Source organism: Osmia lignaria, chromosome 4, assembly GCF_051020975.1.
Source record: "Osmia lignaria lignaria isolate PbOS001 chromosome 4, iyOsmLign1, whole genome shotgun sequence".
NCBI lineage: Eukaryota > Metazoa > Arthropoda > Insecta > Hymenoptera > Megachilidae > Osmia > Osmia lignaria.
This window is the reverse complement of record NC_135035.1, coordinates 10,866,375-10,888,561: the sequence shown is the minus strand read 5'-3', so window position 1 is coordinate 10,888,561 and position 22,187 is coordinate 10,866,375. Positions and strand designations below refer to the sequence as shown.

The window sequence follows — 22,187 nt, the reverse complement described above, 5'->3', positions numbered from 1 at the left end:
CGAGGCACGATCAGCTGACGTGAAAATCCTCGCTCGCAAACGAGATTATACCTTGTTCGCGAAAAATGGGATTTTAGAATGGATGGTATCTCGTATATTCTTCTGGAACACTCGTTCCTCGTTATTAACGTTCAAAAAATTTGCAAATTTTGCAGTTTCTATTTTATACCTCTATATTTTATTCAATTCCCAAGCGTTCCACAAAATTTTTCACTCTCATAGTCTCAACCTATAAATTTTTAATTTCACAATTTTCAAGTTTCTCAAACTTTCAATTTCACAATTTCCAAATTTTTAATTTCACTTTAGCTTTCAACCCCAACAAATAAAGGTATCGCAGAATCTTTTGTTTTACAAAAAAAAAGTAATGGAGCAGGTACTTCATTTCGTACTCTTTTTTTCCAGGTGTACGAGTGCCGGAGTACGTGATGCATCTCGACTGGGACCACGAGGAAAATATTGGCACGCACGGTCACACGTATCGATTGCCGCTTCACCGTCGGATACGTCGGCGACGTCGGTCCCGCGCTATGGTACATCACTCAAGGATGTCAGGATCGGGACAGGTTACGAGGTTCTCCGGTTTCCATCAATTTGGTGACACTCTTGCGTTCAACTGCGACGGTCCGCTCGAGTTATTGCAGGATAACGCGCGGAACGATGCTGTAAATAATATGGAGAAGCAGCGAGAGGGTTTATGGAAGCTCGAACACGGTCACAGGGCCGAGATATGAAAAAATAAAAAAATAAAACGATAGAGGGTGTAGAAGGTGGTAAAAGTAGAAAACGGTTAGGGTAGAAGTAAGCAAAAGTGGGATGGATTCCAGGTATGCAGAGGATGATCCTGGATGTCATATTTCAAAGTGAAGCATCCTCGGAGGAGTCGTGAATACCTTAATAGTCATAAGGTGTATCCGCAGAAGGCTTCTGTATTTGTCCCCGCTAAACGTGTTTCAATGTTCTACAACTTCCAACGTACAGACGATACGACCCTGGACAGTCGTTTTCTGGTTTAGATATGACGAGGACCTCGAACTGGCACCGTCTCTTCGGGTAGTTTGGGAAATTGCAGGAAATACTGGAAACTGGTAGTGACCCGCTGCAACGGGAATTGCGATCGGACTGGTACTTGTTGAAATTGTCTGGTTTGTCGGGCAATCTTCCCAATGTTCGATGTAGATCGGGTAGCTGAGAGGGCTGGAGGGGGTTGAAATTTGTGTACTCTACACTCGGATGCTTCCCGATAACATCCTTGTGCTAGATATTCTAATTATTTGAAATTGAATAATTCCATTGGTTTGATTGGTGGGCGTTGAATTTAGTTTGATTAATTGGTATTTTTTTTTTTTAATCTCATTTCTTAATTAAACTTCACCAAACGATCGCAAACCTTGTCAAACAATATCAGTCCGACAAATCGAGTGAGAAACCGGCCAGGAAGATTCCGAGCGTACCTGTTCGGGTCAAATGAACAGGCTTAATAAATCTGGCCGACGATACGGTGCTCCCAGTAATCACGTCATTACTCACACAAACAAACGGCCACTCACACGGACGTGGTCTGGTGCTATTTAATAATGAGAGGCTCTCTATTACTCAATGGCTATTAGAGTGGATGCAGTTGGCAGGGCGAGAGAGAAGGGGGTGGGTTTCGGTTCTACTCTGTTCACGGTGCAATCGGTTAATCACCGTTCTCTCATCCCCATTCCTGAGACACGATTTAAGCGAGCGCCGTGTTCCAGCCACCCCCGCGAGTCCCCATATCAATTAATCTTACCCAGAATGCAATAACTGTCCAATCTGCCCCCGTGGCTGCGTCATGGTGTCGTGCAGTCAGTGCTGTAACGTTCTCCTTCCTCCGTCCACCCCTTTCACCGCCCGTCTCGTCCATCTTTGTCCCTTGCTTTTTCCCTCTTTATTCGACTTGGAGCGTCCTTCGAAGTTGCTGAAAATCGTGAAGCACATCACCGAAACGAGCGGTCCGGAAAATCTCGCGTCGAAACGACGCATCCCTTGTGCTCGACCCTGGCCGAAATAATGAGAGTTGCAGAAGAGAAAGGGGCGCGGGAAAGGGACGGATGGAGGAGAGTCGACGAACGAAACTCGTCGGAAAACATATTGGGCCGTTAAGGGGTACGCCGTTAAGGGTAGTCTGCTTAATTGGCACGGCCGTTTAACCCTGAATTACACACCGGACGGATCGCGCAGACTAAAACGAACTGGATGCGAAGCTACCAGATTCTTTGGTCAATGATTAATCGCGTTCATCGTCGATTCTTATCCTTCGTATCCTCTTCATCTTAAACACCCTTCAACTTAAGGGTGATTTGAACGCACGATTGGATAATGAATTGAAAAATTTTAATATAGGATTGAAACAAATCTTCTTTTTTATTCAAATAACGATGATATAAAGTTCTTCGAAAATTCTTAAAGGTACGTTTGAAACGAAAGAAGGGATCGTGTATGTGCTTGTATGTGTGTGTGCATGTGTTTATGACTGATAAAAAGAATTACAAATGGTAACAGCATTTATTGTTAATAATAATATTAATAATTGCAATAATATTAATAGCGAGTTTTCTAATTACAATAATTACATAATAATAGGAATGGTACAACAATAAAAATCTTTTCAAAGCGAGAAGAGAGAAAGAATACAATTACTCGTTGATGAGATACTTAAGGGGATATTTCATCCCCTTTTTTCTCTTTCTTTCGATCAGAACCGAATCAGTTCCCAAATGTTTCATCTCTATTTATAATTATTTATAGCCTCGACTTCGTTCCTTTTTATTTATATATGTATATATTTATATGCTTAGGCGAGATACAGTCTAGGTGCTATTTACAATTCTTCTTTTCTTTTCCACATTTTTTTTGGTCACAACTTTGGGGGTGGGTGATGCCCTTTCTTGAACGATAGGTGCTGGAGATATGCAAAATACAGTACGCTGCTCGTACTTTTTTTTACACTTTGTCGATTAACGACGATCAAACGAGCTTAATTCTAATTTTTATTACACAAATTATTAAAATTATTTCTCATCAATTGTTTTAAAAAAAGAAGAACAGGTCACTGATGTTTTATTAGGATATTACAGGCAATTAAACAGTATTAAACACGATCAAACTAAGCTCGTTTAATCGCCACAAAGAACATCGCGTAAACGTCTACTTAATACGAGAAGTACAGTGAACGATTATCAATAATCTTAATGAACGATTCAACACGGCGAGTACCGATACTCGTGAAAACAAATGAATTTCTTTGAAATACCGTGGTTGTCGCTCAAGAAAAAAGGATTCTCATGAATCTATTTAATTCTTATCATTATACTTTCTTGCTCGAACCTCGCGTGGAATGTACAGCTTTGATAACAATCGGAATGTGTATACCATTGACATTCCAGTCGACGAAACATCATACCATCCCTCGATTATCATTGCACCCGAACAAACGCGTTTCTATTTCAATAAATACAAGATCCAATTCAAACGCGAATGTACAAATTGACGTACACGTTTAATCGGAGGGTGTTCGACGACAAGGCCAAAATGAGATCTGCCGAGTTCCACGAATTGCACCGTTCCGGAAGTGTTCGAATAAATGTTTCTCTTCTCAGAAGAGAGATTCACCGTGTCATTCACTGCAATAATTGCGGATTGCCATTGGGGAGAGAATTTTGTCCAGGGATGGGGTTCAAACCGGATGGTCGTTGGGACGCGTTCAAGTCAGCGTGTTGGGTCTCCCGATGCCTTCTTAGATCCACCTTTCGTTGGAAAGCTCGACCACAAAGTTCACAGGCGAAAGGTTTGAAACCCGTGTGCTTTCTCGAATGCGTAATCAGATTGCTGCTTTGGGAGAACGCTTTTCCACACACCTGACATTTATGTGGCTTCTCACCTGTAACATAAATGATGAGCGACGAGTGAGACATTTTTTTATATTAAATATTTGAAAGAGGAACCTTATATCCAATTGGGAAGGGATGGACCATATTTTAAAAACAAATATTTGTGTTTTTAAAATGTAAATATTTTTATAATCGAGGGATTAAGTGGAAGAAATTCTTTTATTTTAAATAACATTTTTTCCACTGAATCCCTCAAATTTAAAAAATGGTCCAACTACCCTTAGACTAACCGAGATCTATCCCTCCCTACCCTGCAGCACAAACAAATTGAATCCCCTAAAACACCCCCGGAACCCATTCACTATCCACGAAAATCCCCATCTACAACCCCTGGTGATCGGATAGACATCTGAACTCTAGTATTCGCCATTCGCTCGCACTCGACATTCACTCGTCGAGGAGCGTTAATTCGCGGAAGTAGTCGTTAATTCGCAGCCCCGACGATGTCTAGCTTCCCGTACAATCATGAACCAAGTCCGACAGATATTTCTGTATAAGATGGAGGTGCGCTAAGGGTGAAGAGCAGGGGGTTGTATCACGGATGCGGGGCACGCCCGGTCAAGATTTCCTCCCAAGCGAGAATCTCAGCCTCCCCGGCGGCGAAGCATAGAGAGGGTTGGGTGTGAGGGGGTGGAGGGTGCAGCCAGGTCTCGCCTAGTTAGACAAGCGCGTGGGGTGGGAGAAGAGTGGCGAACGGGGTAGGGTGGCCGTTTCTCCTGCGGTGGGCACGAGTTCTGATTGGCGGCCAGGGGCGGCTCCAACCCTCGTGTTTCCATGACTACCGGGGAGATAACCCGGCGGTCGGCTACGAAACAGAGATCGAACACGGGGAGAGAAGGAGACAGAGGCTCTCTCCAATGAAGAGAGAGCGCCAAGGGGCAGAGAAAATGATTTCAGGTCGAAGAAAGGTAGACAGTGAATCGGATCGTTGCGAAGGAGAGGGAAAAGGAAAAATATCGCGGGCAAGAAAGATGGACGATGCGATTGGGATTAGAAGAAAGAGAAGGAGAGTTTCAGCAATGCGAACTATGTCGGCGGAGGGCAACAGAGGCCCGTTAATGGACTCCCCTGTCCGCTCGTACGTCCACTACTCTCTCTCCGAGAGTTCCACGTAGACAGACCACATCCCACGCACACACACGTGTACAAGCGTTAGAGATCAGGCGGTGGGTGGATTCATAAACAACTCGTTAGCCGAGCCTTCAATCTCGCCCGGCCGATACGAACGACCGTCGATCACCTTTGCGATTATACCTGATCGTTATCTGGATTTCTTTTTGGACAAACCGGCCTCCGCGTCGTTTTGATTTTTCCTCCCAGACACAATGAGAAATTCGCACAAATTGGAGGAATTATTTTTCTTCAATTCGGTTAAGGGATGGAAAATCAAATTTGGATATCGAATTTATTGCAATAATTGACCAAGCCTGAAATAATCTGTTTCAGGTGGCAAACAACCGCAACGATTTCCGTGGACTTGAAATCGAGATTCAAGGGAGGATTCAGGGTTAAGGGTGAGTCGTCAAGGGCGTGCTGCTGGAATTCGTCGGGACTGCCGCTCGATGAAATTCCACGGAGTTCGTGCCTGGATGAGACGGCAGAATGAATAGAATTTTCACGGCATTAAGCGAGGAACTCCTGGAAAAGCGGAGAGAAATGAGAGCGGAGAGGCGAGCTAGCCGAGCTGTTTGAAATTTACGGGATCATAAAAATCAAAACCCTTACCGATAACCGGGGTTATTTATTCGACATATATAAATTGATTCAATTTGGAAAATCTGATTGGAGAAACTTGTTTAACTATTGCAATGAAAATACGACCAGGGCCGGCTTTGAACTTTAAAACCTTGCAATTTGTTAATTTATATTATTTGAAAGGATTTTTGCAAACATTTTATCGAGCCTCGTAAAATGCCTGAAATTCTACCTATACCTGACAACTATGCAAATTTCGGTGGTCGGGTTGGTGTAAAAAATTCTGCCTCGAAAAGTATTCGACCGAGAGAATTTTCATGGTGCACGAAAGACATCGAACGGAAGAATTTCCGTATCACGAGTGGAAGGGTGGAGGAGGTAAGCGAGCAGGGACGTCTTCCGGAATTTACGCGCTCATAAAAATCAAGAACCGTCGGCTCTCTCGCACCGAGGTTGTCCTTTTCGTCTTTATTTTCCAGGGAAACCCAGCCAACGTGGCACCACGGTTACGTCTGCCATCCGAATGCATTCTACGTTTCTCTCTGACCGTCGTTTCCGGTGTACGTACACTGATATAAACCCTGCATCGGGACAGAGGGAAGCCCGTTCCTGTTGGTACGTGGTTTTCAGAATATCTGGTCAAAGATTCAGTTCGGCTTGCCAGTAGAGATTCCTGGTTCTCAATTTTTCAGGAGAGAAAATAGAACAGAAGCAAGGAAGTCGAAACTGAGAGCCCCTGAGGTTTAAGACGCCATTACACCCCTGGCGCTGTCGGCCGACGCCCCTAAAACTATATTAAACTCCCGGAAATCTTGCGAGGGTCCTTTCTCTCTCTCCTTCGCTAATTCCCTCCCTTCTTTCCATCTGCCTGCCCTCGTAGACGCTGCCCACTGGAAACAACCCCCTCCGTAATCCTTCAACCCTCTACACAAGAGGAACTCTCGAGAGCGGAAAACCAAGACGGCAGTTTGATCGTTTCCACTGCTGGGACGACCGAGTTTTTCCGATCGTTTTATCTTGACGAGTTTATATCTTAGAATAGAGGTTCATTGAGAAGATTTTCTAACGTCATTTTCTATTTTAGTATTTTGATTCAAATTCCATTCATTTTTAATCCCTAACTGGCTCGTCATATAATATTCGACAGAATGCACGTTTAATAAGTTAGCTCTTCACTTAGAAGGATAATTGAAATACACCTGTTTTCTATTGAATCCCTATTAATAAACTTGAAGTAGGTAAAGTGTTAATTAGATAAATGGGGAAATTTTGCAAGCAGATTAAAATATCCAAATTCGGCACAAATCTAATTGCAGAGCTAATACAAAATTAATAAATGAATTTAGAATTGACAGTAGTAAAGTCAATAATTATATGAGGAACTAGATATCATGTACCCATTAAAACTTTTTGATCAATTTTTTATTTTGGAAATGTTGAAACGTAAAATCGATCCACGAGGATAAATTTTACTAATAGCCCTGTTTAAATTTCAGAAGAGGGAAAGGTGAGTGAAAAAGAGAGACGAAGGTGAGCCGGACTCTGGCTGAGGCATTGATTTCCTCTCGTCTTCATCGACCACGTTCCGACCCTCTGGGGGCGTCCCTACCCTCGAACAGAAATCCTCGCGAGAGAAAGAGAAAATCGAAGGAAAGTACCGTATCTCATATTTCATATCGGGAGGGGCAGCATGGATTTTCTTTTCGCTCGTCTGCAAAGCTTCGAGTAAGCGTTATCCGCCGACGTCAAGCGGATCTTTCCTAGCGAGCTTCTGTCACATGAAACAGGAAAAAGAATCCAGGTGCTTTCAGTCAGAATCCTCGGCTGTGTTTTGCCTTCATCGAACAGTAAGATTTCTTCGAAGAACATCAAACCGGATTTTACCAGACTATTTTAAAACTAAGCGGTAATTAGAAGAATTGACTAATTGAGCTTAGTTGCTAAAATTAACCATTCTTTGATTCAACTGGCAAGTAAAACTAGCTGAAACCAGTTGCAGTATACACATTCCATAATTTCCCGCATTTCGAGCGTCAATTTTACGTGAAACAGCTATAATTAATTCTAATATCATTTTTAATTTATCAAGAAAAGCATCCCCGACATTTTGAATTTTCTTCCATCCCCGTGCAGCTCTACAACTCGACACGGTATTCAGTCAACGACTGTTACCAGTCCCATGGGGTCCGGGCTGATCCAACAACGCGGTTGTATTTACTATTTCACGCGTACACTGGTACCCATGGTATCCGGCAATAGCAACACGAGAGTTGTGTCGTCGACACAACTACAACGTTTTACATGCCGTACACGAACGGCACCGGCTACATCGTTTGCACGAACAATAGGGTTACGGGGGTGGCTAGCGAGGGGGTGGGTACAGGGCACCAATGACAAGAGCACAGACCTGGGAATTTGCGGCGGTCCAGCTGCAACTGGAAATGTTTTGCAGACTACTAATATTCCGCCCTGGCACGACGAAATGCCTGGTAAACATGAAAAAATCGTTCGAGTTGCAGCTTTTCCGGGGATGAAAAATATCGCTGGTTCGAGAGCCGTTCGTGATGCGTTTTAATGCTGGAAATGCATCGTTGGATGGAGGTGTAAAAATGAAAGGGGTAAATATTTTTGTTGTGAAAATTTTCCTTTTGTACGAATGAATTCAATCGACTCTTTCATACATATTTGTGATACAGTGTTAATCCAATATAATAATATATTATAATGTAGGCGATTAACACTATATTGCAGAATATTGTCTATCCATGATTACTAGTTATTTTATCGCGATAATTGAAGAAGGGAGAAAGCTGTAGGAAGGAAGAAACACGATACTGGAGTTAAGTCTGTTAGCTCCTTAGTGCTTTCGGTGTACCGCAGGGATCCGTAGTAATAATCCTCTCCCGAACGATCACGGCGGATGTACAGCTATTAAATTATTACGGCGTCGATCAACATTAGGAATCGTGACAAATCCGATCTTCCATAATCGCGTGAAGCCTCATCTTTGAACGGTCCTCGATGTACACGCACCTTAATTGACAATTGTGACTCACAAACGACTTTCTTCTTATCCGACTATTGAGATTGCTCGGACAGAGAGGCCATTAGTAAGAAATCCCTTATCGAACGTGAATTATATACGGATACTAAAATTGCTCGAAGAAATCGGATCGCCTATGACAGATAAAGTAAATAGGATTTCCTTCGATAGACGGATAAAGATAAGGGAAATCATGACTTTTAAACCTTTAATCTGAAATTCGATTCAATTAGTGCGTGTATCGGATCGAGTGAAAAAAAAGGAAAAAATTCGCATCTTAAGATAAAGTTGAAAGATATAGAATTCAAGTGTGATCGAGTTTCTTGCGTTTAAGTACTAAGAAAATAATTGAATGATATTTGTTCAACCCTTCGCGAACCATAATAATTTTTAACGTAAAATTAACTCCACATGGTTCAGAATGTGACTTTTATTCACCTGATTCGCGGGGGATTAATTTTGCCCAAAAAGAAGATTGCACCCCTTTTTCTTTTCATCAGTCTTCATCGCTATGAAGCATCCGCATATAAATGCATCGATGCAACGCTCGTATTCCGGGCGCAGTTAATTTCAACCCTGTAGGCAGGGGGTGTTGGAGGTTCGGGAGGGTGGTTACGCGGATAGGCGGAGGAGCGAAAAAGGAGGATGCAGAGGGATGAGCGGCGAGATATGGCGGGTCAGGTGGAAGGGGTTGACGTGTTTCTGGCATGTCGATAACCCTGGAAATTTAATCATGCCGCTTCACTATGAACACTATGCGCCACTCACCGCTATATGGATGATGCCTTGCTTCCGTGGAACGTTATACCGGCGAATTTGCATGTTTAATGCCGTATCGGTTGCTTATGCCGCATCTCACTGACGTGACATTAAATAGAACATCGTCTAACGAATGCACCATGGGAGATGAAGTTTACTCTTAGATCTAGAATATCTAAGAAACTATTTTTGATGGATGCATCGTTGAAAGCCTCTTCGAAGTTAATTTTGGAATATCTTCAGACATCTTTGAATAAAAACCTGCGTCAACCCTGAACTAGCTACTCCATTTTAACAGTGGAAGAGATACATCGACTAACGAGCCGTAAATACGAAAACGGGACAAAAGATGAGAAGCTGAAGGGAGACAGAGACGAGGAGGCATGTCGCGAAGTTTAAACAGCTTAGAGGGATGTTGCGGCGCCCCCGATGCTTGGGGCGCCAAGTCAGCCGGAAACCTCTAATAGCCTCGTCTCGTCCCCGTACAAAGGAGTGGGACGAAGAACGAACGGACGAGGAGAGAGTTAACAACTGGATGGTGAACGTGGCCGCAAAGGTGGCTGTATATGTTGCACGCTTGTATCTCGCCGGGTATACGATAACCGCACCCTCGAGGTGAGTTTGAGGGAGACGTTCGGCCAGGTATCCTACATTAAAGCCACCGCTAAATTCATAATACCGTCGGCGAAACGCGTCCGTATCTCTTTCATGTTTATAGAGTTGTCCCGTTTAGTTGCGGTACCCATTCCTCGGACCGCAAACCAGAAAACAAGACCTCCGCTTCTCTTTCGTGTCGGAAAAAGAAGAATTCCTATGTTTTACAGTGACTACATTGAAATTAGCTCTATCTCTGAACGATGATTTAAGACCAACGTGATTGCAAACTATATCTCTTTGCAAATGAAACTTCTAGCATCTTCAGGAACATAAACAGAGAACCTATATAGGTCTGTCTACGTGATGAGATCGAAAAGTGTACAGACGGTAGCGACCCCTTCTGATCTTCATCCCTCTACCAGCTTTGCTTTGCGCCGTCGGTGGACAGGTTGTGTTTATTATGAAAACATCGGGACCACTGTTGTGCTGTTCGATCGCACAGCAGGCGTGTGTGTTTAAGTGCGCATACAGGCTGCAACTTGATTCTCTCGATGGCAAAAAGACGTGGGCTTTGATCGATAACATTTCTCTGTAATCACATATGGGCTTCACGAAATTTGCTAGGATATACACTTTTCAAATCCCTTCGCGAGAAACAAGAGATAGGAATTTCATTTTTTTAATGAGAATTGAATGGACAAACTTTTCCGAAATCGTCACATCCGTCCAGTCCACTTAATCGCAGGAACTTGAAACAGCAATATTTTCTCGTGGCTGGACGGTGGATCATCAGAAATAGATAAGTCCAATGTTTTCTCATCGAGAAGTGCAGAGAGCGTGTGCGGCCACTTGTCGGTCCTGTCACCGTTCGTCCAGACCGGCAATCGGCTCGTCAACCCCTTGGCGGCCACCCTAGACCCATGCACTTGACTCGTCGACGGGGGGGGTGGTGGTCCAGAACGCACCCTAAAAGGCGCACCTAACAGCGAAGGTAACGCGTTCCACCCCTCGTAGCTATTCCGGCTGCTGGCTCGCGCACGAACAATATTTGCAGAGCTCTTATTCCGGCACTTCCCAAGCCTGTGTGAGCGCAGCTTCAACCACCCTCCCCCTCCGTGCGAACCGAGCCCCCGTTTTCTCTTGCCGCCCCTCGTGTGCACCAGCAACCACCTACCTACCTACCTAATAATGATTTTACGTTACGCCATGCCGGTCCCCTGGGAATCCGACGGTGCCGCACCCTTATTGCACATGGCCCGTGCTCACCGAGACCAAGGGTATACGCAAAACGAGGGGGTGGCTGGAAAAAGAGGACTGATTATCATTAGCAACAGAGGTCCCAGAACACCCTCGGTTTACTGCTTGACGCACGTACGCACGCCAACCTCGAGGTCATGAAAGGGACCTTCTTTCAGGGGTGGTAGAGAGGGGTAAGGAAACGTACTGCATGATTGAGGATTTTAATTGAACCGAGTGATAGTCTTCGGGTTTTCTGAGAAAGTGAAGGTCATTCTTATTTCAGAGGAAGAACCTAGTCGTGAGGCATCGAATGGTGGAGCCTTTCAGCCTCTCCGAATTTTTCATCCCTCTGAATAATGAATTAAATGTTCCATGGCGACCCTCGAAGAGGTGATGCGTGAAGGTGGACTACGAAAGCGCGTAGACAACGCGGTAGGTCCCACAGGGTTGTTAGAAAGCTGTAGGAAATGACCGTCTCTTTGTATCCTCTTTCGACGAGTCCTTCTTCGGTTGTTTCATCGAAACGAGGGTGAATGAGAGAGGCAGTCGAGTCGGAACGACAAGAAACAGGAGGAGGAGGAGCATGGGGGAGGACAAAGTGATAATTTGATAAGATATTGGGAGGGTTGCCATGGAGACGATACAAAACCCAGACCCCTGACTGGAACACTCCTTCGGCTGTTCCTCTAACTCGCTTCCACCCTTGGAAGAAGCTACTCCTTCAGGAGCGTCGCTCCATCAACCGAGACACCCAAGTGTCAAGTGTCCCAACACCATCGTCCGCTCACCTATGGGTACCTAAGGGATGTTGATCCCTTGAACAGGGCTGATCTTCGACTTTCCACGAAGATACGAGCTGTCGATGGGCAAGGGGATGGAAAACGTTTCCATCGATGTAGCTTTTGTACATTGTTGAAGTAGCCGGGTACTCGAAATTTCGAGTACCTCTGTACCCCCCTAGAGTACATTTTTATTCGTTCGAATCACAGCTAAGAGTTTTCTGAGACCATAATTCAAAAACGATCGCAAAGTGTAATCACAGACCGGGCAATTCAAGTAGCAAATAGAAATCCATATCCATGACATATTTATAGTCCATGGGGCCAGAAGGAGCTGTCCACATTTCCCACGGACAATTTTCGTCATAGAAAAATTCCATTCGTAGATTGGCCGTCCACTGTGTCATTCTACCTCGTGAGAACGAGAGAAGCATCGAACGAAAGAAGATGAAACGATAGGCACCCCGAAAGACATTACGATTATTACCGAGTGAAGCTCGCAATGAGGGGCTCGCCACCCCTAAAATGCACTGGCCACATGTGGCCTCGATCCGAATGGGATCCTCTTGCTTACGACAAGACTCCGTCCAGACGGTTAACTGCATTATTTATCGTACGAAGTTGCTCTGCTAATTGATCCCTGACGTCCCTGCTGCGATCAACTCAAACGTGGAATTTTCGTACACGAATTCTGAACGAATATAATTTTCCTATAGCTCAATTATCGAATATTTTCCTCGATATTTAGTGTGCAATGAATTTTAAAAAATTTGTTCAAATTTCTCCACTTTTTGTTCTTTGGAATTAATCAATTTGGCAAATAATGGTTCATATATTGAACGAGTATTATAAATTCTTCATTTAAATACACTTACCAGTGTGTATGTAGGTGTGCTTCTTCATGTCACTCTTCTGGTGGAATCTCTTTCCGCAGAATTGACAGGGGTACGGTCTGGTGTCGGAATGGATTAAAAGATGAGTACTCAGTGTACTGGAACGTTTAAACGCTTTTCCGCACTGCTTACACTCGAACACCTTTTCCGCGGAATGTACAGCCCTGTGTTGAGTGAGGCTGATCTCATGGCCGAACGTTTTATTGCACAGCTCGCAGGCAAAGGGTCTCTTGCCGTTGTGGGATCTCCTTGCGTGCACCTATAAATAAAAAAAAATACCACGTTCTTCACATCACATCTAATCACCAGTGGCCTCCACATTAATCAACCTTTTCCATATTCTTTACAATTCCTCTAAGAAATCTGATCTAATGAAACCTACCTCGAGTCCATGAGGCGTGCTGAACATCTTGTCGCACTTGACACAGCTGTACACATCGCCGAGCGGATGATGATGAAGGCCGTGGGCGGTGTGGGTCGTGTGGAGACCAGGATGACCCGGGTGGACTCCGCGCAGCAGTGGGTGCAGGTGCGGCGGTAACAAATGATGAGGCAGGAGCTGGGGATGCAGGTACGACAGAGGGTGATGAGGATGAGGAGGTAAGAGTCCACCCTGAAGATGAAGAGGTGGGTACAGTATGGAGGAGCCAGGTGGAGGGGGATGTGCTCCGATGGAGGTGTCCCTGTGAGGAGAGGTGTTCTGCAGATGAGCAGACGGAGGATCCGGCCTCAAAAGAGCTGAAACGCTGAAAGTGTCTCCGGATTTCTTCGGGGGGTTCGAAGCCGGGGACGTCGCGACGCTGTTAGGCGACGGCGTCGTCGACGATCGCGGAGGACTCGATGCCTCGCGATCATCCTCGTCACCCACTTCCTCGACGTCCACATCGACTTCCTCGTCTTCGACATCCACGTCCACCTCGCCGTCTCGACGATCCGACGGTGGAGAGTCCGGACAGGGAGAGTGCGACGGCGAGGGACTCCTGGTCGCTGGAGATCCCACCAGACGACCCACTCCAAAAGACAGTCGTTCTGGAAAGAAAATTTTGTTCGATGCCTTTTTATTCCCATTTAAATCCCATTTCTATCGACGAGTGACAAGGATCCTGAGTCACGTATACAGCTGGAATATAAGACGAACGATGCAGGGGAATCTGGGAAAAACGACGACCACGGTTAAATTCGGTTTCCCGAAGAAGCTGATGGAATGAGATTTGAGTCACGTACCGGGTCCTTTTTTCCCCATCGACCCGGAGGTAGGCTAGGGGTTAACGAGACCGGGAAAAATCGAAGCACACCGGATCCACCTAGAAAACCCCTTTTCAAGATACTTCCTTTAATTTGTTCTCTAAACACGGGTCCAAGTTCCTCGATCAACTGAATTGGGCAGGTTTCGATTTGAGAATTGATCGAACAATAAGAAACAAAAAGGTTTCATTAAGTATACTTATGATCGCAGTGATAAGGCGATAAGAAGTGTTTAAATCGTATAAATAGTCGTATAACGTGAGCGATCGATCATCGAATCGATAATATCTGAAATGTATCGATACTTCCAATCGAAATTGAGGATCATCGAGTCTCGGTACTTAAGACTCTCGTATCGGGCCTGGTATTTCTAATAATCGAGAACGATCACGAGCGGCAGTGATTTACGATGTCGGTGGGTCGGGAAATCGGTTCTGGTTAGAGGAGAAAAAGAGGGGTGTTTCCGTATTCTTCAGGGGGCGAATATCAATCCAACAGACTGTACACCGGGTATATTATATTTATAATCCGTGCGCGTGACACGCGGTCACGTGCCTGGGTATATAATGCACCGGTGCTGGTTAATCGCATTTAAAGCTCTCCACCATCATCCCCGGGAAGGGCCGATTATTATCGCGTCTCCTGGTGGCTTTGCAATCGAATCAAAATACGCCTGAAGTCTCGGTAGAGTGGCCTAATGTAATGAGAAACGTCGAGACGATGAAAAAAGGAAACAGGAAACGGCAGACGTAATATAGGGGTGGGTTTTTTTCCTTTTTTTTTTTTTTTTTTTTTTTTTTTATGTAAATCTAGGACGAACGATGAAATTATCAAATTCACGAACGTGTTGCTCTGTAAAAATGTACAGTGATAAAAAGAAAGATTCAGTGACGAAGGGGAAGAATAGTCGTGAAAGCAAAAGATAGACTGCGGGAGCGAGCAAAAGTGAAAGAAAAGGGTAAGAGGAAGTCCGGACAGATGTGACTCGAAACAAGATAGGAAGAACTGCTTACGCAAATGCCATGTCTGGCTCTGTTGGAATGCGGTAAAAACCGACGGTGCAAACTGGCGAGAAAAACCGTCATCATCGTGCCAACCGTCCAACAGATGGGTTACTTTGGTCCGGGTGTTTGGCGGAGCTTGCACGCGTATTCGCGTGAATGTACATCTGGAGTCTCCTAGAAGAGTCGGATACAAGGGACGCCGTAAGAAACTCTTTGAAATAATTTTTCAATATTTTGATTTTAAATCGAAATTCTTATGTTTTAGTTGGGAGCAAGATTCGCCTGAACGTTGCAAGATAATTTACAGAGACGCGACGATGGATCCGCAAGTGGCATCAAGAAGGAGGATCGTGACAAGGGATGACAATGATGGCGATGCCGAAGATGCTTGTGGACATGGATTAATAAAGGAAGGCCAAGCCGGGGGAACAATTAGATCGAGTTAACGGGCAACTTTAATCTTCTGTCGTCCGTCAGTCGTTTACTGCGTAGCGATCTGCCGCTATTAAAGCCGTTACACGCTTCACCGTTTCAAAGCCCCCTTTTCCCTCCTCGTTGCACCAGAAACTACGACTTTCGATCGAAACGATGGAACGATGTGGGTTTCCAGAAACGAATTTCTCATTCTCGTCGCTACTTATTTAACGAGACCCTCTGATTTCAGGATTAGATAAGAGACGCGAGAATCTGCTGGTCCAAAATCTGATTCTGACATGGGATGAAAGATGGTAAATTGTCAAAGGCATAGACAGAGAAATTAATTTGAAGAAATCTGGAAAGATTTTAATGATTTTAAATAATATTAGAAAAAATGTGTAGGTCTATGGTAGACCTAAATTAGAATTTAAACAATCTTTTTCTAATTTTTTCAACAGTTCCTATCAACAAATGCAAGAAATGAAAAAAGACGCTAGCGTCTCGAGACGATCCTAGACGTCTGTATAGGTGTATGTCGCGACAAATGAATGGCCACGTGCAGCAAGAAGGAGTCGGAAGAGACCAAGTTATATGCACGAGCGTTTAACATGACAAGATGCTACTAATTCAGGGTAGGTAGAACTGAGAGGCCGACCATCGTACGAGTACAAAGGGGCCGACGGTCCGAATCCCTGTACAGCGCCTCTAATCTGCTCCAATTGGAACGACAGGAGTTAGAAGGGCCGATGTCCCTCCACGGTATAACGCGTGCTACCATTTATCCCAATCATCGGACGACCGGTCGTTCTTAACGATCGACAAATAAAAACTACTCGTCATCCGGGCTGAGGAGGAAGCGAAACGGGGCAACAAGCCGACCATCTACACCTTCCTCGGAACAAAGTCGGAGTGGACTTTGTCGCATTAAAACGTCATTAGGTAAAGGAGAATTTTTAATTCCCTCGATTCTATTGCTTCTTGGAATATTTTTTAAACCAACCATAGAAATGGAATTTTTTTGGTTCGTTTAAAGGAATGTTTCTTATTTGTGATATCGATGGATCAAACGAGAAATAACTGGTTTATTATTCAATACAGCTGCGTAAATTTGGCGATAATTTTGATTTATTTCACACGATTGTGACATGTGTTAGCTACTCTAAGATTGATCGAACGAAGGTATTCTTTGGCTGGATTTTATGCTGATACCTTTCTTTACGTTAGATTACATTGAATCCGTATTATTGTTGTTATTTAAAAAGTCGATAATCTCTATCCCTCATTGCTGTTGTAAACCGTGTTGCGAAATCAGGAAGCTTTAAACTTCTTATCAATGTAGTAGTGACACGATGATCTAGCTTAAAATTGATCGAACATCGATCGTAATCTCAGAGGATTTCGAACAGATTAAACCCGAATTAATATTGTTTTTATTTGCCAGCCAATAATCATCGTCTTCTGCCGCTAAAAATAAATACACAATTCTCGAAGACCAATCAGAAATAATTTCAGAATATTTACCTGAATGACTTTTGGGGAGGGGTGGCAGACTGGTGACCTCGGTAGGGTTTCCAAAGGGGGCCCACAGTCTGGGGAACATTAAACGAACGTTGCAACCACCTGAAAACAAAAGCAATGTTACGTGAAATCCTGGCGAAAATATGAAGGATCGAGTAATATTTTCGAATCGTTCAAGCATCATTGTCTCAGGAGCCGCTAACGGAGAAGCAACGTCTGGGGGTAGGGGGGCTGACAAATTTCGTATTCCCGGGCCGTACAAAAGATCAACCCCTCGACAAGAGCGTCTTTATTAGAAAGGAGGGAGACCGTTCTCTATTTATCAACCTTGCCCCGGCCATTACTCGCTCTCTTTTCTCCGTGGCTGCATTCCAATCCACGAACGGCCGCCATTCGTTTTGCTCGACTCTTTGATCGCCGTTTGGTAGCTAGCTGGAATTTGAACTTTCCGCGAAATCTAGAGTCTTTTATATTCGAATTTCCTTCTGTCACGACCCTTCGATTCAACCCTTCCATGATTTTTTTCAAAATCAAACCCACCACCTTGGCAATCGTTCTAAATTAAATTTCTTTTTTTAATAAACTGGAGATCGCAAGGAGCGTATCGAGGAGCGAAAAAAAGAATGCGGGGTAAAAATGAAAGAATGAAATCCGTAATCCGGGCAATATAGAGGACCGACCGGGATAATCTGAGATAGCGCACGGAGATTAGCGCGCCACGCCGCAAAGGCTATCTCATTCTCGCAGGATTATCAGAAATAAATCATATTTTCCTATAAAGCGAGCACACTCCAAGATAAGATGTCCGCGCGCGGTTTAGGTAGAACCAACCATCGATACCGAGTGTGTACACACCAGGTAATGCGTGTTTGTTACCCGTGAACAACACCGTCCACGATGATATCGGCATTTGTTCGTTTCGTTCAGTTTAACCTGCGTGTCGCTCGTAAATCTATACAAAGATAAATCCTATGACGCGTGATTTTTTAAGGACCATTTTAGGGGATGATTGACCCCCATTATCTGCTTGAAATCACAATCTAAGTCTGTTATTAAACCTACCAGGTGGAATGATAAATATTTCTTTATCTTTCGCTGTAACTATCAGTAATTGCTCATTATTAAGTAGGGAACTGATTAGAGTTATCTGTCTGTGACCTAAAGTGAATGTATTAATTGTTGACTTTAACCCTTTGCTAATTTTTAAATATTAAAATTTCATATGATTTTCCTTAGGTCTTCTCATCCTCCATCACCGGCAGATAACCCCTTCAAGGCCCAAGAAGAGACAACAAATACCCCGACCCTAAGGAAACAACCCTCTTCTGCCTATCACCTGGCAATTATCGCTTAAACCGTTTTAGGTCGATTCCTACACGCTGTTTGGTTGATATTATTGCGTTAGCTATTAGGTCGATTAGCAGTATTAGTATAGGCAGCCATCTAATGCTTCGTCCGTTCCCCTCTCACCTGTTGAACGATCGCTGTTGTACTCCCTTTACGCACCTGCACACACACCCTTGCCATGCATTTCAACATGCTGAACCAATGACAATGGACAGGACGTGTGCAACACAATGGGTACATATACAAGCGTGCAGGGTGCAGATAGCTCAGGTGTCGGCGGGAATTCAAGGGCGTAAACGGCGCGTTGCAGAGATAATAGGCAGGTAATAGATAGCATGATGACAGGCGACAACGGGATGAATGTCAGGGGTGAGATGCGAAGCCGCGCGAGGGATGCAGAAACGATCGGGGAACGGGTTTCACGCCGGTCGAGGGAAATGTAATTCTGCGGCCTGCTCGTTCTCTCCGTTTGATTCTCCATTCTGTGATACTCGGAATCATTTATCAGCGCGTTTTGTCATTTCATAATTTTATTTTTTATCATTTCAACTAATTAAATTTCTTTTCAGAGTATCACAAATTTTTGGCTTACAAAAAAAATGCAACAAAGTGCATATAATTTTTAGATAATTGTCACAGTTAGATGATAAAATGATTTACTTTAGATGACAGATCAATGATAAAGAGAATCATAGAGCGAAATTTGAATTTGACAGAATTGAATAGCAATGCCACTGCGATTTGCGACCACACCATGATTCAAATTCAATTTGACAATGATTTGGAATGCAATTATGATATTCCATCAGTGGTTGCCTAATGATTATCTTTAGCATTAAACATAAAAATTAAATTTAAATTGTCATTATTTCAGGGGTGAAAGATGAATTGAAAATATGATTTATCCGATCCTACCTTCGGTGTCAACGGGAACCTGCGGACTCTCCTGAAGATTCTCGTTGTTATTCGTTTCCGGCGACAAGGCCTGCTGGTGCACCAACGAGGATGCCGTCTGTTTCGGCTTGACAACGCGAAAAGCTGACGCTTCCGCGACACCCCTGCGCGAAAAGTCCAGAGGACCCACCCCTACAGGCGAGTGTTGCTGCTGCACTTCCATCATCCTGCTCCGACAGTTCGATATCACTTACAACAATTCTACCCTCACTGTGCACGACATCCGCTCCCTTTCAGGTTCAACGAGCGTTTTTCACCACCGTACTATCACCATCCCCTTTTTACAATAACATGAAGCACTGCCTCCAGAAATCATCCCCTTTCCCACGAAGGTTACAATCTAAACCTTCTTATCCTTAATTATCAATGGATTCTTCAACCCGTTCGCAACCCTCGTTCAAATCACCCACCCTTGAATCTCTCGGTACGAGCGACGACGTCGATCAAAGACGACGATTGTTCGTTGGAGAACGATACGCGAAACGATGTTCCAGCTTACGAGGACACTGATTTCCGTGCCGTCCATCGGCCAGACAGGTCAGGAACGAGGAGCACCGGCACCCGGGGATGCGAGAGACGTTATAGCGGGTGCCTCGACGCCGACTGCTGTTAACGGGTCTGATAGTGGAGGAACTCCCATGCGATGACGGACGAAAGTCGCGAGTTAGACTGAGAGAAAGAAGGGGGGGAACGCACACACCAGCCTCGATCTTCTCTGTTCAGCAACGAGAAAGAGCGCGGACCAAGAAGAAAGAGGGAGCGAGAAGGATCGAGCAGGAACACCCACACAGATGTTGGATGCATGCCGGGATTTTCGATGGAGACTCCGCCTCCACGGCACGCCTCCTTCGTCCCTACTCCACCCCCACGAAACCACTCACCATGGCCCTGATGTCACAGACCGACACACGCTTTGGATACCCACCACCACCACCATAGGGTTCGCTCTCTCGGTACGTTGATGCTATCGCATGTTACCAACACACCGAGGTGGCTAGTGAGTATGTTTATTCGTTTGCCAGTGATGTGGGTGCTGTTTAACTGGTAGTGTACGTGTGGCTGGTAGGTACAGCGAATGGACACGAGACACGGTGTGTGCCACGCTCTCTCACCTCCGGTTGCAGCATTATGTGGAACCACTCGGCCACTCTGATTCCACTCTTGACTCTACTGATTGATATTTGTGCGCCCGTTCCTACACGCCCGGAAGTAAATGCGTCGTAGACGTATTTCCTTTTGGGCTTGGGGTGGATTGAGGAGAAGGAAAGATTGGGGGTGTGATTAATCCTTTGAATAATGAACTCATGGTCTCTGACACGTCATATATTTATTGTTGTAAGAATGATATTTAGGAGGCTGCTTATCAATTTTTGGTCATGAAACTAAGTGCATATAGTGATTATTAAAATTGATGAAGTGATTATAAGATAACATTCACACAATAAGCATTGTTCCTACATTTGAAGCTTCGATATAAGCTTTAGGGATCAGGCGTTCAAAATGTTTCTACGTTAGGGATGTAATCAGTCATGATTATTTTGGATTCTCCATCGTCTAAAAGATAATTTGCAAAATTTCTGCAGATTAATAAATATTGAAATCCATTTCAATATATCAAAACTTAGGGTTTTCTTATTTCGGTCGTATATTATCGGTGCTTAAATTGCATCAAGGTGTGAAAGGCGTCAATCACACCGCATTAAATTTCTGGCTGACTCGGCAAAACGAGAAAATAAGCTAAGAACGAGATAATATATCGATGATTAGAGGATTTCCAGTACATGGACTTCTACGAAAAGGGATTTGTCAAAGTTTTTTTGTCGATCTGTTGCAAAATCTTTCAAGATTTTCGTCGTATTACGACGTACCATTTCCATTTGACAACTTGAATCGAACTGCAATGCTCATCCATCTAACGCAATCCATTGCAGCTTAAGCGATTATGATGACGTTCGTCGTTTATTGCACCCGATGTTCTTTCGCGGAACAAATTATCGCTGGTGAAGAATTTTCCATGCTTGGTTTTTCTTTCTTCAATAAACATCTATCCTAGATGAGATTTCAACGATTGTATCAAGAATTTTTATTCTGCTTACCAAATAAAAAATTGCATCACTTTATTTGTGAATCATGGTCTTGAGAAATTTTTATCAAGATAATTAACAAGCCCGAAAATCTCATCGTTAATGAATCTAATCTATGATTCTTAAAACGCAAAAATCAAGAGCGAACTAAACAGGGGTCCACTTAATTATAATTTCGGCCTCTCGTGTCGCTCATCCTCCCTTAAAAATTTAAATCATACTAAAACATTCTTCTATGAAGAAAATATGCGGCAAATGAAGGAAGTGTCATCAGGGGTGTACCTAGACGTGGGAGAAGTACGAGGCAGAAGATGTTAAGTGTCAAGGAAGAACGACAAATCGCATCGATCATACTTACTCACCGGCATCGTCGTGTACGTTTTCCCTGAAGTATCCGAGGGTGTCCCAGGGCAGTTCTATCTTCGCGAGGAAATTGCTTACCCTCTTACCACGAAAATAGGAAAACTCTTGGCTGCTGACGAGCTGATACGAACGAATGATTCCCTCTCAACCTAGAGTAAGAGGAATCAGGCGAAATACAAAGATAAAATGCGGACAGGTACCGAGTGTCTTTAAGGAAATTACAATGTTTTCGTGAGTACGTGTCGTACAAAGTTCCCAATAAATCTAAAATCACATTAAACACCGATCGTTTTCAAGATACTTTATCAGTTTTCTTGTTCATCGGTTTGTTCA

The 22,187-nt window shown here is 44.0% G+C and overlaps 1 protein-coding gene across 1 annotated transcript; it reads right to left on the bottom strand.

Moving 5' to 3' along the window:
• Nucleotides 1-2,409: 2,409 nt before the first annotated feature.
• On the bottom strand, nucleotides 2,410-20,190 carry LOC117603290 (uncharacterized). Its single transcript, XM_034322284.2, has 5 exons — nucleotides 19,369-20,190; nucleotides 17,110-17,208; nucleotides 13,305-13,951; nucleotides 12,905-13,181; nucleotides 2,410-3,907 (listed from the first exon to the last, which is right to left on the bottom strand). The coding sequence occupies exons 1-5, from the start codon at nucleotides 19,571-19,573 to the stop codon at nucleotides 3,648-3,650; spliced, it is 1,488 nt and encodes a 495-aa protein (XP_034178175.1). The 5' UTR covers nucleotides 19,574-20,190; the 3' UTR covers nucleotides 2,410-3,647.
• Between the last annotated feature and the right edge of the window lie 1,997 nt (nucleotides 20,191-22,187).

Coding starts and splice junctions, on each gene's coding strand:
- LOC117603290 (XM_034322284.2), bottom strand. CDS start 19,573: ATGATGGAAGTGCAGCAGCAACACTCGCCTGTAGGGGTGGGTCCTCTG. Junction 17,209..19,368: donor GGTTCCCGTTGACACCGAAG/GTAGGATCGGAT, acceptor TTTTGTTTTCAG/GTGGTTGCAACGTTCGTTTA. Junction 13,182..13,304: donor GCACGCCTCATGGACTCGAG/GTAGGTTTCATT, acceptor TTTTATTTATAG/GTGCACGCAAGGAGATCCCA.